Here is an 18306-nt window from a genome sequence, read left to right as displayed (position 1 = left end):
CAGCAGTTTGACTAGGCTACTGATATTCTGTGTTTGTTCAGCACACAAAATGACTTGTAGATCAATGACTGTCAACACAGGTACATGCTTAGTTCGACACTGATGTGTATCAGTTGTCACAAAAGACTCGATAATTTCGGTAGAAAGAAAGTAATATGAGCAAAAAATATTTATAATTAAACCGGTGATTCGTAACGTTTGATTAACGTTTGATTTTCTGACCGATGCATGCTACATTTGGATCAGTTTGGGGTCCGCGGAAACATTTGAAATCGGGGACCGATGGGAATCGTAACATCCTGCTGTATAATAAAGCACAAGCGTGTGTGATATACAGTGAACAGTATCTCTCCTTACATAGTTAGATAATGCTCCAACTCCATCCTGTCTGTAAAACAATAGAAGAACTCATCTGCTGCACATCTATCACTCTAGTGTATAATTGCTATATTGTAATTATTTCGCCACTATGGCCTATATATTGCCTTACCTCCCTTATCCTACCTCATTTGCACACACTGTATATAGACTTTCTATTGTATTATTGACTGATTGTTTGTTTATTCTATGTGTAACTCTGTGTTGTTTTTGTCGCACTGCTTTGCTTTATCTTGGCCAGGTCGCAGTTGTAAATGAGAACTTGTTCTCAACTAGCCTACCTGGTTAAATAAAGGTGAAATAAAAAATATAAAACAATGAAGCTCCATGACACTGGTGATCTAAGATGCTCCATAAACTATTGAATTGATTTCACAGCCAACGGTTCGGTCCAGGTAGGCTAGTGGTTAGAGTATTGGGCCAGTAACCGAAAGGTTGCTAGATCGAATCCCTGAGCTGACAAGGTAAAAATCTGTTGTTCTGCCCCTGAACAAGGCAGTTAACCCACTGTTCCTAGGCCGTCATTGAAAATAAGAATTTGTTCTTATCTGACTTGCCTAGTTAAACAAAGAAAAAAAGATAACAAAAAATTGAAAATAAATTATATATATATACACACACATACATATATACACACACACACACACACACATATATATATATATACACACACACACACACACACACACATATATACACACACACACACATATATATATATATACACACACATACATATACACACACACACACACATATATATATACTGCTCAAAAAAATAAAGGGAACACTTAAACAACACATCCTAGATCTGAATGAAAGAAATAATCTTATTAAATACTTTTTTCTTTACATAGTTGAATGTGCTGACAACAAAATCACACAAAAATAATCAATGGAAATCCAATTTATCAACCCATGGAGGTCTGGATTTGGAGTCACACTCAAAATTAAAGTTGAAAACCACACTACAGGCTGATCCAACTTTGATGTAATGTCCTTAAAACAAGTCCAAATGAGGCTCAGTAGTGTGTGTGGCCTCCACGTGCCTGTATGACCTCCCTACAACGCCTGGGCATGCTCCTGATGAGGTGGCGGATGGTCTCCTGAGGGAACTCCTCCCAGACCTGGACTAAAGCATCCGCCAACTCCTGGACAGTCTGTGGTGCAATATGGCGTTGGTGGATGGAGCGAGACATGATGTCCCAGATGTGCTCAATTGGATTCAGGTCTGGGGAACGGGCGGGCCTGTCCATAGCATCAATGCCTTCCACTTGCAGGAACTGCTGACACACTCCAGCCACATGAGGTCCAGCATTGTCTTGCATTAGGAGGAACCCAGGGCCAACCGCACCAGCATATGGTCTCACAAGGGGTCTGAGGATCTCATCTCGGTACCTAATGGCAGTCAGGCTACCTCTGGCGAGCACATGGAGGGCTGTGCGGCCCCCCAAAGAAATGCCACCCCACACCATGACTGACCCACCGCCAAACCGGTCATGCTGGAGGATGTTGCAGGCAGCAGAACGTTCTCCACGGCGTCTCCAGACTCTGTCACGTCTGTCACGTGCTCAGTGTGAACCTGCTTTCATCTTTGAAGAGCACAGGGCACCAGTGGCGAATTTGCCAATCTTGGTGTTCTCTGGCAAATGCCAAACGTCCTGCACGGTGTTGGGCTGTAAGCACAACCCCCACCTGTGGACGTCGGGCCCTCATACCACCCTCATGGAGTCTGTTTCTGACCGTTTGAGCAGACACATGCACATTTGTGGCCTGCTGGAGGTCATTTTGCAGGGCTCTGGCAGTGCTTCTCCTGCTCCTCCTTGCACAAAGGCGGAGGTAGCGGTCCTGCTGCTGGGTTGTTGCCCTCCTACGGCCTCCTCCACGTCTCCTGATGTACTGGCCTGTCTCCTGGTAGCGCCTCCATGCTCTGGACACTACGCTGACAGACACAGCAAACCTTCTTGCCACAGCTCGCATTGATGTGCCATCCTGGATGAGCTGCACTACCTGAGCCACTTGTGTGGGTGGTAGACTCCGTCTCATGCTACCACTAGAGTGAAAGCACCCCCAGCATTCAAAAGTGACCAAAACATCATCCAGGAAGCATAGGAACTGAGAAGTGGTCTGTGGTCCCCACCTGCAGAACCACTCCTTTATTGGGGGTGTCTTGCTAATTGCCTATAATTTCCACCTGTTGTCTATTCCATTTGCACAACAGCATGTGAAATTTATTGTCAATCAGTGTTGCTTCCTAAGTGGACAGTTTGATTTCACAGAAGTGTGATTGACTTGGAGTTACATTGTGTTGTTTAAGTGTTCCCTTTATTTTTTTGAGCAGTGTATATGGTGGACATACATTCATACATACACACACACACAGTGGGGAGAACAAGTATTTCATACACTGCCGCTTTTGCAGGTTTTCCTACTTACAAAGCATGTAAAAGTCTGTAATTTTTTATCATAGGTACATTTCAACTGTGAGAGACGGAATCTAAAACAAAAATCACATTGTATGATTTTTAAGTATTAATTTGCATTTTATTGCATGACATAAGTATTTGATCACCTACCAACCAGTAAGAATTCCGGCTCTCACAGACCTGTTAGTTTTTCTTTAAGAAGCCCTCCTGTTCTCCACTCATTAACTGCACCTGTTTGAACTCGTTACCTGTCTAAAAGACACCTGTCCACACTCTCAATCAAACAGACTCCAACCTCTCCACAATGGCCAAGACCAGAGAGCTGTGTAAGGACATCAGGGATAAAATTGCAGAAGGCTGGGATGGGCTACAGGACAATAGGCAAGCAGCTTGGTGAGAAGGCAACAACTGTTGGCGCAATTATTAGAAAATGAAAGAAGTTCAAGATGACAGTCAATCACCCTCGGTCTGGGGCTCCATGCAAGATCTCACCTCGTGTGGCATCAATGATCATGAGGAAGGTGAGGGATCAGGCCAGAACTACACGCCAGGACCTGGTCAATGACCTGAAGAGAGCTGGGACCACAGTCTCAAAGAAAACCATTAGTAACACACTATGCCTTCATGGATTAAAATCCTGCAGCGCACGCAAGGTCCCCCTGCTCAAGCCAGCACATGTCCAGGCCCGTCTGAAGTTTGCCAATGACCATCTGGATGATCCAGAGGAGGAATGGGAAAAGGTCATGTGGTCTGATGAGACAAAAATAGAGCTTTTTGGTCTAAACTCCACTCACCATGTTTGGAGGAAGAAGAAGGATGAGTACAACCCCAAGAACACCATCCCAACCGTGAAGCATGGAGGTGGAAACATCATTATTTGGGGAAGCTTTTCTGCAAAGGGGACAGGACGACTGCACCGTATTGAGGGGAGGATGGATGGGGCCATGTATCGCGAGATCTTGGCCAACAACCTCCTTCCCTCAGTAAGAGCATTGAAGATGGGTCGTGGCTGGGTCTTCCAGCATGACAACGACCCGAAACACACAGCCAGGGCAACTAAGGAGTGGCTCCGTAAGAAGCATCTCAAGATCCTGGAGTGGCCTAGCCAGTCTCCAGACCTGAACCCAATAGAAAATCTTTGGAGGGAGCTGAAAGTCCGTATTGCCCAGCGACAGCCCCGAAGCCTGAAGGATCTGGAGAAGGTCTGTATGGAGGAGTGGGCCAAAATCCCTGCTGCAGTGTGTGCAAACCTGGTCAAGAACTACAGGAAACGTATGATCTCTAATTGCAAACAAAGGTGTCTGTACCAAATAGTAAGTTCTGCTTTTCTGATGTATCAAATACTTTTGTCATGCAATAAAATGCAAATTAATTACTTAATAATCATACAATGTGATTTTCGTTTTAGATTCCGTCTCTCACAGTTGACGTGTATCTATGATAAAAATTACAGACCTCTACATGCTTTGTAAGTAGGAAAACCTGCAAAATCGGCAGTGTATCAAATACTTGTTCTCCCCACTGTATGTATGTATGCATGTATGTATGTGTGTATGTATATATACACACATACATACATACATACATACATATACACACACACACTAATAAAAATGAACCAAAAAAAACCTTCAGTGTTTTTATAAGACAACATTAGACATCATATGAAGCGTCTTCCATCTAAAGTACTACATAACCTATTTCATTCATTTAGGAATACCCATAACTAATTATTTACCACATTCCAAAAAGATAATTTGCAAACTGTAAAATGATCAATTTTAGCAACAATAATTAGTCATTTTTTCTCTCCAAATTGTGGATTCTGACCCCAGTATTTTTGCACAGTCGTCATAATACTTCATGGAGTTCTTCACGAAGCTGAAGCCGTTGACGTCGCACACGTACGACTGGCCGTTGGCACGTAGCAAGTCGAAACCACAGACAGTTTGCTGTCAAGAAAAAGGAGAAGTGAAAATGAGAATCTGAGCATCCGAGATCTGACATTTAAACCTCACTATCTAAAGTTGCAAGCATGCCTTTACGGTTCACTGGTAAGGCAGATACGGGAATTGAAACCTATCGTCATTGAAAGCAGTTTATTGTACACAGTATCAAAAAATATTAAAATACATTATTTGATTAATCAGATGGAATGCACATTATTGGGCCATAATTGAAAACAGACGTAATGTCTTGATATATTTCTGATAATGTGTTACAATTTGGGCACTACGTTCTATTTAGTCTCTAGGGAACTTGGATACTTAGGGCACTTCTACTTTGTGTTTCCTAGCATTTAGGCCACTTGTCTCTCTTTAGACAACCCCCATCACCTTTGCTTGGTCGATTCCACAGGGCTGTCCAACTTAATCAAGTCAGACTAGGGATAATGAGTCAAGCCCCCTGGTTTTGTCCTAAATGGTACCTTATTCCTTACACAGTACACTACTTTGGATCAGAGGGTCAGGGCTCTGGTACAAAGTAGTGCACTATGTAGGGAATAGGGTGCCATTTGGGACATAGACGCAGTCTTGGCCGAGCTTAAGGTCATGGTTGCTAGCGTGTTGTTACCGGTTGCTAGCGTGTTGTCCCTGGTTACCTTGAACGCCAGACAGACCTTCCAGGCGATGAGCTTCTCGCGTGCGTTGAGGATGACAGGGTAGCGCACCTCCTTGCCCTCACTGTCCCGCTCCACCTTGCCGTCCAGGGCCGGGGACTTCCTGGCCTCCGCGTGGGCGTAGTCCGGCCCCACTGTGTACACCTAAGGACCAAACCCACCCCCCCACACACAGACACCGCCCCCCACACACACCCACAAAACTATGGTTACCTATCCAGCGTTTAAAAAATGTATTTTTCTATTCCACTTCCATTGTTCCTTGAGAGTAGGGGCCCCGGTCAAAAGTAGTGCACTGAATAGGGTGCAGTTCGGGACACAGACTGACTGTGGTGCTCAAAGCAAAGACCATGGACATACACACTGAATCTAGTGGCCTCACTGTCCTCGCCTTTTTTCAGCTGTGTAACTAAAAGCTGGTGTCTGATCCTGCAAAGTAAATATAATGAGCATTTTTAGCTGCCCTATTTCAGCTGGTCCGAGATAGTAAATATAGCTTGTCCCAAGTGGTACCCTATGGGCCCTACGCCATTTGGAACATAGACATAATATGCAGTTTTAGCTAGATCCCTTTTCAGCTGAGCCCATGAGATAAGCAGGATGATATATATACTGCTGGGTTGGAGCTCTCCTATTTCGGCGGACTCCGCAGTCTAGATGTGCACAGTCATTCTCCTCTCATCATTTTTGAAACCGAGACAGTCTTCCGCGAGGCATAACACATAATCCTATTATGTTGTTATTTAAGGCAAATATTGACTCTAAATTCACCCCTGAGGATGCCATACTTTTTAGACAGTAGAATGGAAAACACTGAAGTAAACACGTTTAACACTTGTTTAACACAAATGGCTGTTGGCTAATGGGATGTACCTTCACATCAGTCCCATCCGTTGGCATGAACTCTTCATAAATGTAGGATCCAGTTTTTCGCACATTGCTCTCGGGCGAATAAACACTACTTCTGCTTCCAATCTAGAGGGAAGATCAGGTGGAGAGAAATAACATGGACAGCCATGAATGCTGTACCGTGGCTTGTACAGTCTTTAGCTAGCCTTTCATGGTGTTAGAGGCTCTAGCTAGCCTTTCATGGTGTTAGAGGCTCTAGCTAGCCTTGAAGGGTATTAGAGGCTCTAGCTAGCCTTGCAGGGTATTAGAGGCTCTAGCTAGCCTTGCAGGGTATTAGAGGCTCTAGCTAGCCTTGCAGGGTATTAGAGGCTCTAGCTAGCCTTGCAGGGTATTAGAGGCTCTAGCTAGCCTTGCATGGTATTAGAGGCTCTAGAAGGCTCTAGCAAGCCTTTCATGGTGTTAGAGGCTCTAGCTAGCCTTGCATGGTATTAGAGGCTCTAGCTATCCTTGCATGGTATTAGGGGCTCTAGCTAGCCTTGCATGGTATTAGGGGCTCTAGCTAGCCTTGCATGGTATTAGGGGCTCTAGCTAGCCTTGCATGGTATTAGGGGCTCTAGCTAGCCTTGCATGGTATTAGGGGCTCTAGCTAGCCTTGCATGGTATTAGAGGCTCTAGCTAGCCTTTCATGGTGTTAGAGGCTCTAGAAGGCTCTAGCTAGCCTTGAAGGGTATTAGGGTCTCTAGCTAGCCTTGCAGGGTATTAGGGGCTCTAGCTAGCCCTGCAGGGTATTAGGGGCTCTAGCTATCCTTGCATGGAATTAGAGGCTCTAGAAGGCTCTAGCTAGCCTTGCAGGGTATTAGGGGCTCTAGCTAGCCTTGCAGGGTATTAGGGGCTCTAGCTAGCCTTGCAGGGTATTAGGGGCTCTAGCTAGCCTTGCAGGGTATTAGGGGCTCTAGCTAGCCCTGCAGGGTATTAGGGGCTCTAGCTAGCCCTGCAGGGTATTAGGGGCTCTAGCTAGCCCTGCAGGGTATTAGGGGCTCTAGCTAGCCTTGCAGGGTATTAGGGGCTCTAGCTAGCCCTGCAGGGTATTAGGGGCTCTAGCTAGCCTTGCAGGGTATTAGGGGCTCTAGCTAGCCTTGCATGGAATTAGAGGCTCTAGCTAGTTTTGCATGGAATTAGAGGCTCTAGCTAGCCTTGCATGGAATTAGAGGCTCTAGCTAGCCTTGCATGGAATTAGAGGCTCTAGCTAGCCTTGCATGGAATTAGAGGCTCTAGCTAGCCTTGCATGGAATTAGAGGCTCTAGAAGAATCTAGCTATCCTTGCATGGAATTAGAGGCTCTAGAAGGCTCTAGCTAGCCTTGCAGGGTATCAGAGCCTCAAGCTAGCCTTGCATGGTATTAGAGTCTCTAGCTAGCCTTGCAGGGTATTATAGGCTCTAGAAGGCTCTAGCTAGCCTTGCAGGGTATTAGAGGCTATAGCTAGCCTTGCAGGGTATTAGAGGCTATAGCTAGCCTTGCAGGGTATTAGAGGCTATAGCTATCCTTGCATGGTATTAGAGGCTATAGCTAGCCTTGCATGGAATTAGAGGCTCTAGAAGGCTCTAGCTAGCCTTGCATGGTATTAGAGGCTATAGCTAGCCTTGCATGGTATTAGAGGCTATAGCTAGCCTTGCATGGTATTAGAGGCTATAGCTAGCCTTGCATGGTGTTAGAGGCTCTAGCTAGCCTTGCATGGTATTAGAGGGTATAGCTAGCCTTGCATGGTATTAGAGGCTATAGCTAGCCTTGCATGGTATTAGAGGCTATAGCTAGCCTTGCATGGTATTAGAGGCTCTAGCTAGCCTTACATGGTATTAGTGGCTTGTACAGGCTCTAACAGGTTCTTGCAGGCTCTAGCTAGTCTTGCATGGTGTTAGAGGTTCTAGCAGGCTCTAGTTAGTATTACATGCCATTAGGGGCTTGTTAACACTGCAGAGATGTTGCTAGAGCACTGAGTTATGGCTTTAGTTATGAATGTTGACAGCAAAGTGTGTGTATGTGTACTACATGACCAAAAGTATGTGGACACCTGCTCGTCGAACATCTCATTCCAAAATCATGGGCATTAATATGGAGTTGGTCCCCCTTTTGCTGCTATAATAGCCGCCACTCTTCTGGGAAGTCTTTCCACTAGATGTTGGAACATTGCTGTAGGGACTTGCTGTGGGAACTTGCTTCCATTCAGCCACAAGAGCATTAGTGAGGTTGAGCACTGATGTTGGGCAATTAAGCCTGGCTCGCAGTCAGCGTTCCAATTCATCTCGAAAGTGTTTGATAGGGTTAAGTTCTTCCACACTGATCTTGACAAACCATTTCTGTATGGACCTCGCCTTGGGCCTTCCTCAAACTGTTGCCACAAAGCTGGAAGCACAGAATCATCTAGAATGTCATTGTATGCTGTAGCATTAAGATTTCCCTTCACAGGAACTAAGGGCCTTAGCCCGAAAAACAGCCCCAGACCAAACTTTCCAGTTGGCTTTATGCATTGGGGCAGGTAGCGTTCTCCTGTTATCCGCCAAACGCAGATTCGTCCGTCAGACTGCCAGATGGTGAAGCGTGATTCATCACTCCAGAGAACGAGTTTTCACTGCTCCAGAGTACAATAGCAGTGAGGTTTACACCATTCCGCTTGGCATAGCGCATGGTGATCTTAGGCTTGTGTGCGTGCGGCTGCTTGGCCTTGGAAACCCATTTCATGAAGCTCCCGACGAACAGTTATTGTGCTGAAGTTGCTTCCAGAAGCAGTTTGGAACTCAGTAATGAGTGATGCAACAGAGGACAGACGATTTTACATTTATTTTTATTTTTCAGCACTCGGTCCTGTTCTGTAAGCTTGTGTGGCCCATCACTTTGCGACTGAGCCATTGTTGCTCCTTGACGTTTTCACTTCACAATAATAGCACTTACAGTTAACTGGGGCAGCTCTAGCAGGGCAGAAATTTGACAAACTGACTTGTTGGAAAGGTGGCATCTATGACTGTGCCACATTGAAAGTCACTGAGCTCGTCAGTAAGGCCATTTTTCTGCCAATGTTTGTCTATGGAGATTGCATGGCTGTGTGATCGATTTTATACACCTGTCAGCAACGGGTGTGGCTGAAATAGCTGAATCCACTAATTTGAAGAGGTGTCCACATACTTAGGGCCTATTAGTGTATGGATGGATGTCATGACCATTTGTGTGCATCCTAACCTTGCGGAAGAGCCTCTGACTGCCTCCTCCAGCCGAGGTGGGGTAATAGATGTAGACATTGTGGTCCTCGGCGCTCACAGGCTTCTCAACAAAGGGCTTCTGGAACACTTCACCGTTCACCTCCACGTGGTCCTCCCCCTCCACCAGGTTACACTCTGGACAGAGACGGCACATACAACTGGTTATCTATAGGATTAGCAGGCCTTGATCTTCATTCAGACCCCTTAGCAGCAACTCTTTACGTACAACAGTGGTCACTAACCCTGGTCAAAGAGATATATCCTGTGCAGCCATTTAATAGTCCAGCACCAAACCAACCAATTCTGTAGCCTGGTCCCAGATCTGTTTGTGCTGGTGTTAGTACAGTGTTTCTATGGTGTCTGCGTCACAGAAGAGTTGTTACCATAGCCTCTTTTACTGCTGCTCTTTAATTATTTGTTACTTTGATTTCTTATTCTTCTTTAGGTATTTTTATTTTTTAACGGCATTGTTGGTTTGAGGGCGCTTGTAAGTAAGCCTTTCACTGTAAGGTCAACACCTGTTGTATTCGGCGCATTTGTGACAAATAATATTTGATTAGATTTTTATCACCTGCCATTCAAATAACAATTGCATCATTGTCATCCACTCTCCGTTCAACTCACTTGATAAAATCTGTCTAAAAAAATGGAATTACAATAAAGAGTTGGCAAGAGAGTAGAAAGAGACTGCAATTCTGCACATCCGGTAAATATCTAAAACAATGGTTGATAACTCGACAAAGAGTATTTTAGACGGATTCTTTCACCCGATTTGAACGGAGAGTGGATGAATGATGCAATTGTTATTTGAATGGCAGGTGGTAAAACGGGCTATGGTAACGACTATTCTGTGATGCAGACACCGTAGTAACGGAGATAAGAAAGAAAGATGCAAAAGAGATAGAAAATGGACAAAAACAGAAGTGTTCTTGGATATCCTGACAGTTCAAAGGCCTCTTGCGGTGCGGCAGAATGAGAATTTCATACATTGATGCTTTTCTCCCTTTATAATCTGGCTTTATCCAACAGAAAGGGAAACTGTAATCTTCTTATGCCAAAGGCAGTGTTTCCTTTAGGATTTTAGTTTAGCAGCGGAGGCAAAGTAAGCGAGTGTATTTGGGGGGGGCACCCCTGCGATATTTTTTGTGTAGAACTGAGGAGGTCACTTAAAAATGACATTCTGCTTTAAAATGAATGAAAATTCAATTATGTTGTCAACCATCTGAAATATAACGCTCCCTTTAAAAGCATTATAACCTGTTGCCTAACTGATGCAGCATAGCGGCTTTAAATAAATTGGCTAAAGCATAGGGTTGCCCATCTGCATGTACCTCACTGAAACCCCCCCCAAAAAACAGCACAGTCACTAATCTAAACTGCTAAATTAAAATGGGGCCAGATGGTTTCTCACCCATTAACCTAATATCTAATTAACGCCTCCATGGCAGTGACTATGTATGAGTAAAGTACCGGTGACCCCACTGGCTAGGACACAACCTGACTTTAGGAGGGAAGTTCTCTCCGTTTGCACAGAGGCTTATCTGTTCGATTCCACAGCAGCCGTCACTCACAGCCACTTTACTGCTGCGTGTCTGAAAAGACCTGCTCCAACGGGAAAAACTAAGTGGACGTGGCAGACTGATATTACATTTACGAATTGGTTGAGATTATGCTAAGGGTTCATTTTAGGCTAATAGACCTATTAACAGGATGCTGGTCTGAAAAGTCCCCTTAGTGTTCTGACACGATGGGCGGGGTGTTTAAGTTCACTTGACTAATGCCCATTGGCCGTTCTAAATAGGCCTTCTCAACATCCTCTGGTAAATAAATGTAATTCTACACAGTTTATTTCAATAAATATGAACGTAGAGATGAAACAACATGGAATTCTAGTAGAGATTCCATTTCAGAAAAAGAAACACCATAGTGTATCCCATTTATCACAATGGAGCCAGAGGTCAAAGCAGACAGCTGTCATGTCAACAGATGGCCTCCTTAAATTGGCCACCCATACTAGAGAACCAGTAGAGAAAAACAGGGAAAGAGAGGAGAGTGAGAAAGACAGAAGACAGAGGAGACAGAAGGACTAGTCTACAGTACATAATCCTGGAAAAGGGAGAGCAAGAGCAAGTGCGAGAGAGCGTGTGCAAGAGAGCGAGAGAGCGAGAGAGAGGGAACGTGGCAGAGACAGATAGAAACACCAGTGTGAGTGGGTGTATAATCACTAAGCAGTGCAGAGCTGAGACAGGACTGAGACAGGAAGCAGGTCTCCCAGGCCTAGTGGTGCTCCAGTTTTACTCCTCAGAGCTGGGGGTGGACGGGAACGAGACAGCTGCTAACACACACACACACACACACACACACGGTTCACTGCCGCTACATTACACAGCTGTGCCTATAGGCCTATCTGAACGTTTTCATTTTAATGAACACAACCCTGTGTACCAGGACTGGATTAGACCTGGTGCCCATTCAAACATTGTGTGGTAGCCACTCAAACAACAATGAGGCATCCAATCTAGACAATGAGGCATCCTGAATGATCAATGGTCTGATCTAAATTCATCTCAGAGAAGTGTTGATGACGTACACTTGGGAAAGGCTAGCAGATAATATGTTAAGAGACGCGATTAGGGCACTTTGCCAAAAGATAAAGCCCTACCATCAAGGGAATGAGCAAAATGTATGCAGTAGCTGAATGGCCTTTATTTGCCAACAGCAACAGATGTGGTGTGAGCAGGTCTATCCAGCCGTAGCTCATATTCCTATTGGATTTGAACATGATGGCAGGGGTTCATTTCAGATGCCAAATGGCTGCATTGTCCTTTATGACAGGATTGTTTCCGCTAAAACAGTATTGTTTCCCCATCTGTTTCACAGTCATGGCTAGCTGCCATTTTAATAAGACTGAAATGTAAAACAGTTTTATCTCTGTAACCTTTCTACATGCCAGTAATCTTGATGTTTGTAACAATCTAAAGGACGAGAGGAATTTTAGCAGTCCTGATTGATTCCATTCCAGATACGACAGATTTGAAAATGTAAAAACTTTGTTTGTACATTGAGCTCTGTCAAAATCATGCCAGTAGACATGGAGAAAAAAAAGGGGGACATATTAGACTAGACAAATAACATCACTGGCTAGGTTTTCATGCAAATATTCTAAAATCTACATAAAGACAATATGCGCATTTCCCCACCAGAGGTGTTTCCACCAAACTGACTCGTTGAGGATAGAAATGAGTGCGTGATGAAAGTAGTGCAGAGAAAATGTACCTTTTCGCTTAAGTTTTCACGTACCGAATAAAAATCTAAAGGTCAATGTGTTTCCATCACATTTTCAACTGTACTGATAGTTTTGTCACAAAAAAACTGTTGCGTTGAATAGCAAAGGTGCCTCCTCTGGTCTTGGCACTCCAGCCAACAGCTTGCCGATATAGTGCGGTGGGATGTGTTGGGTAGGCTAGTCTACATGAGATTATTATGGATAAGTGGTTATTTCATCAATATTTGCACATAAAAGGCATTTCCGCCACCATTTCTCACATAATTCAATTTACAGACACAAAAAGATCCAACCATGTTGAACAAACAATTTATCTGTTGTCATTAATACAATTGTACCGAAACATCCTGTTTCTATCACAGCTGTCATCATTTCCTTTCCACACGGTTGAACTTTACTTGCATAACAACTGTGGATGGAAACGTGGTTCGTGAGTAAATCTTTGAACACAATTTCTGGTTTGGATTATCATAAGAATAAACTACAACAACAAAAAACGATGGCACAGACCAAAGCAGCGCAACAGGAACCACGATGTGTTTACAGTCTAACACGAGGTGCTGGGCAGAAATCAAATGGAGAATAACAACGGCCTAAACACTGATCTGACACTGATTCATAATGTTATATTCCTATACTGAAACACTTTTTTGTGTCACCATCATTAAGGTATACAGAGGTGCATTTGAGAACATGCCCCATATTCTATGAATAAACTTAAAGGGACATTTACACTTCAAAGCATGCCTGATGTTTACAAACGTCAAACCTGTTCTTCTGTTGAGGTAAGTCCACATCCCAGGCCATCCCTTTTGTAGATCCAGCTATATGCCACAATACCAAGATGAATGGAAAAGAGAAGCACCATTTGATTTAAAGATTGGCTGTGCTCATCTTTTCCATTCATCTTGGGGTTGAAATGTTTACAAATTAGATAACATTAATTAATGTATTTGTATTTATTTTATTTAATTGAACCTTTATTTAACTATGAGCTGAAATGAAAGCAACTTCCGAAAATGAACATTCGGATTATGGTGATATTATGTCTGAACTGGCAAACAATGTAAAGTTTAGAGGTGTAATCTAACATGATAAGTACTCATCTTGACATTAGATTACTTTTGAAGTCTGAAAGCACATTATAGATTTTTTTCCCTAGCATTCAAAAAACTTAATTCAACCAATCAACTCATCATCAAGCCTCTGATTATTGGAATCAGTTGTGTTAGTGCTAGGGACAAACAAAGAAAAATGTGCACAACTTTGGGTTGCCAGGACCAGGATTGAGAAACACTGCTTTGACCTTTAAGGTACTGAGTACTAACCCTCTGGTCTTGCAGGGTCTCTGTTGAGAACGGCGTAACGTGGGAGCAGGATGCCCTGGTTCTTCAGGATCCGGTACACCTCCCTCCTGGAGGAAGAGAAATGCTAGATCAGCTGACTGAGCATCAACAACACAGGGATCGAACCACTCTTTTCATTAGCTGTGTGGAGTCAGTTAGCCTGCAGCAAGGCTTCACCTTTAAACAGCTGTGTGCCGTTTCAAGTCTTTTTGAATGTGACCACTTTCTTAAAGGGATATTTCAGGATTTTAGCCCTTTATCCACTTCCCCGGAGTTACATGAACTCATGGATTCCAATGTTCTGTCTCTGCATGTAGTTTTATAGAAGTTGCTAACTAGTGCTAGAGCAATCGCTAGCTAGCGTTAGCGCAATGACGAAGTCTATGGGTATCTGACTTCCAGTTATTGTGCTAACCCTAGTTAGCATTGGCTCGCAAAACTACCTCTAACTTCTTTGATACTGGACACAGACATAAAAATAGTATCCATGAGTTCATTTACTTTTTGGAAGTAGATTGGCAAAATCCCCAAGTATCCCTTTTCACCTTGCTTCTTGATTGAACTGGCCTTTCACTAGCCTGTACAATGGCATCTATTGACTTAGCATTTACACTATATCAAGTGGTGGGTGTCAAGTTTTGTTTCTTCATATCGTAAATATAAGATAGGTCCATTGTACAGCCAATCAGCAATAGGGTGCTTCCAAATCAGCACAGTATTACCTATATAGTGCACTACTTTTTACCATCGACACTCAGAAATGGGAGTCAACATCGGGAGTTGACGTGCAAAGAGTCGAGGAATCAATACATTTGGAGTCGATTCTCCACCACAACGCCGCCGTCGTTAACAGTTGGAACAATCCGAGAAAGGCAAGGGACAGAAGTGAATCCCTGTATGGCAATAATTTTAGAAGTTAAATGAGAAGGAAACTTTGCAGGGTGGAATTGAGGCTCAGTAATGGTGGTCCAGGTCACTAGTGCTAGTCCAGGTCACTAGTGCTAGTCCAGGTCACTAGTGCTAATACAGGTCACTAGTGCTAGTCCAGGTCACTAGTGCTAGTCCAGGTCACTAGTGCTAATACAGGTCACTAGTGCTAGTCCAGGTCAGTCGTGCTAGTCCAGGTCAGTCGTGCTAGTCCAGGTCAGTCGTGCTAGTCCAGGTCAGTAGTGCTAGTCCAGGTCACTAGTGCTAGTCCAGGTCACTAGTGCTAGTCCAGGTCAGTCGTGCTAGTCCAGGTCAGTCGTGCTAGTCCAGGTCAGTCGTGCTAGTCCAGGTCAGTCGTGCTAGTCCAGGTCAGTCGTGCTAGTCCAGGTCAGTCGTGCTAGTCCAGGTCACTAGTGCTAGTCCAGGTCAGTCGTGCTAGTCCAGGTCAGTCGTGCTAGTCCAGGTCAGTCGTGCTAGTCCAGGTCAGTCGTGCTAGTCCAGGTCAGTCGTGCTAGTCCAGGTCAGTCGTGCTAGTCCAGGTGCAATGCTTAACGTTCTGAAACCATTGTTGCTGCATTGTGAACCATATGGAATTTTATACTTTTTTTTAACGGAAAACTGATAAATTGCAGTTTAAAACGTTCAGAAAATGTTTCCATTTGTCACATCCCTAGTGCACAGCAGCCTAATGTTTCGATGAAACAAAACATTTCAAACAATAGCCTACATTTTTAGCTGGGTATGCGCTAATATGCATCTACTTGTATAGTGTGTTCGTCTCAATGCCTCAACATTTTTCTTTCTGAAACTCTTTAGGGACTATTGTGATGAGTCCAAAGAGTACATTTGGAGTGAATCTGACTTAGTCCATGAGAAGGTTTATTTATGATTATTTTAAGCATTTCAGACAAAAAAGTTAATAGTTAATAATTTCCTTATTTTTTACAATATCAATGCCAAACTTAATATGGTTCATCATGTTAATGTCTTTGATGACTCTACTAGGGCTGCGGTGGACATTGAACTTTGTCAGCCGGTCATGCAGAAGACTGCCAGTCTCACGGTAATCGACCGTTAATTACGCCGCTACTGATGCATGTCTTTGGAACATCTACATCTAAAAATAAAAGCCTAATAAATCATTTTAATAAACCCCATTACAATAAACCTATTTTTTATTTTAGGCAGGTCTAAAGAAACATTATGATATGAAGAAAATGTATTTCAGAAGAGCAGAATATGAGTTGGCCTACTGCATGTTCATTTAGCAGACTAGATACTGTACGTTATCTGGCTATGCTCCATGCCATGGGCTGAAGAGGTATCATTTCATATTTTTAAATGTAAGGTTGTCTAACTATACAAATACATTTTGAGATCAACTGACACTAACCAAAGAGTTTATCAAATTGAACAACTCCTGTTTAATTAACGTTATCTGGCTATGCTCCATGCCATGGGCTGAAGAGGTATCATTTCATATTTTTAAATGTAAGGTTGTCTAACTATACAAATACATTTTGAGATCAACTGACACTAACCAAAGAGTTTATCAAATTGAACAACTCCTGTTTAATTTTTTTCCTGTTTAATTTGTTTAGCTGACAAAATAGGCTTATAAGGCTTATAAGTCTTATAAGTCCCAAAATAGGTTTATAAGTCCCATGCCCTTATTTTATATTAAGAATAATATTATTAAACTTACCTGAATAAAATGGAAAGGATATTTCTCCCATTCCAGAGCAAGTGCGCAAGCATATGAAGTGTTGATGTTGAGTGTAAAAGTGATCATTCGAAACAGGTCCTATATGCTAGATTTAGATTTATTTGGCAACTTTAGTTGTGAATGATACAAACCTTAAAATGTCTTAGAAATCAAACCATATATGGGCTGCATGATGCGACTATAGGCTATTGATGATTTGAGAAAAATCACAACAAAAAATAATACTTGATCTCTGTTCCTTGCCTCAGGCTGCACAAACTGTTCTCTCATCAAGTGATCATATTTTCACCCATCACACTATTCTCAATTGAATCTCATCTTTACTAATATGTAAAATGAGTTTTGACTGAGAGTGGACCATTAGGAAATGGGCAGGAACAGGGGCAGGGGATAAAGACATGTCATCCATTGCAATACAATAGCAGATGGAGGCTACTTTTCAGCAGGTTCTTTTTTAGGGTGACCACATTTAAAAACACTCAAATGCGGGACAACAGGATGGTTTTGTGGGCCAGCGTAGCCTACATGCGGACCGGAATATGCATGTAGATCTTATTGCAACTGTTTTGTAAGAAAATTAGAGCAGATGGTGTTTACTATATAAATCAAATCAAATTTTCGAATCAAATTTTATTTCTCACATGCGCCGAATACAACAGGTGTAGGTCTTACAGTGAAATGCTTACATATAACCTTCCTGTATTTTGTTTCAATCAAAGCCCATTCTGCCTAGTAACCGACATTCGCACGCTGTTCCAATCAAAGCCCATTCTGCCTAGTAACCGACATTCGCACGCTGTTCCAATCAAAGCCCATTCTGCCTAGTAACCGACATTCGCACGCTGTTCCAATCAAAGCCCATTCTGCCTAGTAACCGACATTCGCACGCTGTTCCAATCAAAGCCCATTCTGCCTAGTAACCGACATTCGCACGCTGTTCCAATCAAAGCCCATTCTGCCTAGTAACCGACATTCGCACGCTGTTCCAATCAAAGCCCATTCTGCCTAGTAACTGACATTCGCATGCTGTTCCAATCAAAGCCCATTCTGCCTAGTAACCGACATTCGCACGCTGTTCCAATCAAAGCCCATTCTGCCTAGTAACCGACATTCGCATGCTGTTCCAATCAAAGCCCATTCTGCCTAGTAACCGACATTCGCATGCTGTTCCAATCAAAGCCCATTCTGCCTAGTAACCGACATTCGCACGCTGTTCCAATCAAAGCCCATTCTGCCTAGTAACCGACATTCGCACGCTGTTCCAATCAAAGCCCATTCTGCCTAGTAACCGACATTCGCATGCTGTTCCAATCAAAGCCCATTCTGCCTAGTAACCTGCATTCACACGCTGTTTCAATCAAAAGCTAATTCTGCCTAGTAACCTGCATTCACATGCTGTTTCAATCAAAAGCTCATTCTGCCTAGTAACTGACATTCGTGCGTGGAAATGAGGTGGTGTGTTTGGTGTATCAGTAACAATAAGGCACCTCGGGGGTT

At 43.4% G+C, this 18306-nt stretch overlaps 1 protein-coding gene across 18 annotated transcripts in view; it reads right to left on the bottom strand.

Moving 5' to 3' along the window:
* The window catches only part of ppip5k2 (diphosphoinositol pentakisphosphate kinase 2), an 87568-nt gene that overhangs the window by 55607 nt on the left and 13655 nt on the right, over positions 1–18306 (bottom strand). For 17 of the 18 annotated variants that reach the window (XM_014145523.2, XM_014145541.2, XM_014145557.2 and 14 more), the window contains exons 5-9: positions 14139–14224; positions 9505–9659; positions 6298–6399; positions 5407–5568; positions 4635–4756 (exon numbers count right to left, since the gene is read on the bottom strand). In XM_014145523.2, the coding sequence (XP_014000998.1) occupies positions 4635–4756; positions 5407–5568; positions 6298–6399; positions 9505–9659; positions 14139–14224 (627 nt within the window). The remainder of the gene's footprint in view (positions 1–4634; positions 4757–5406; positions 5569–6297; positions 6400–9504; positions 9660–14138; positions 14225–18306) is intronic. The other variant, XM_045693751.1, reaches the window with a different exon arrangement.

This window comes from Salmo salar, chromosome ssa01 (genome assembly GCF_905237065.1).
Source record: "Salmo salar chromosome ssa01, Ssal_v3.1, whole genome shotgun sequence".
Lineage (NCBI taxonomy): Eukaryota > Metazoa > Chordata > Actinopteri > Salmoniformes > Salmonidae > Salmo > Salmo salar.
This window is presented reverse-complemented; position numbering and strand designations above follow the sequence as displayed.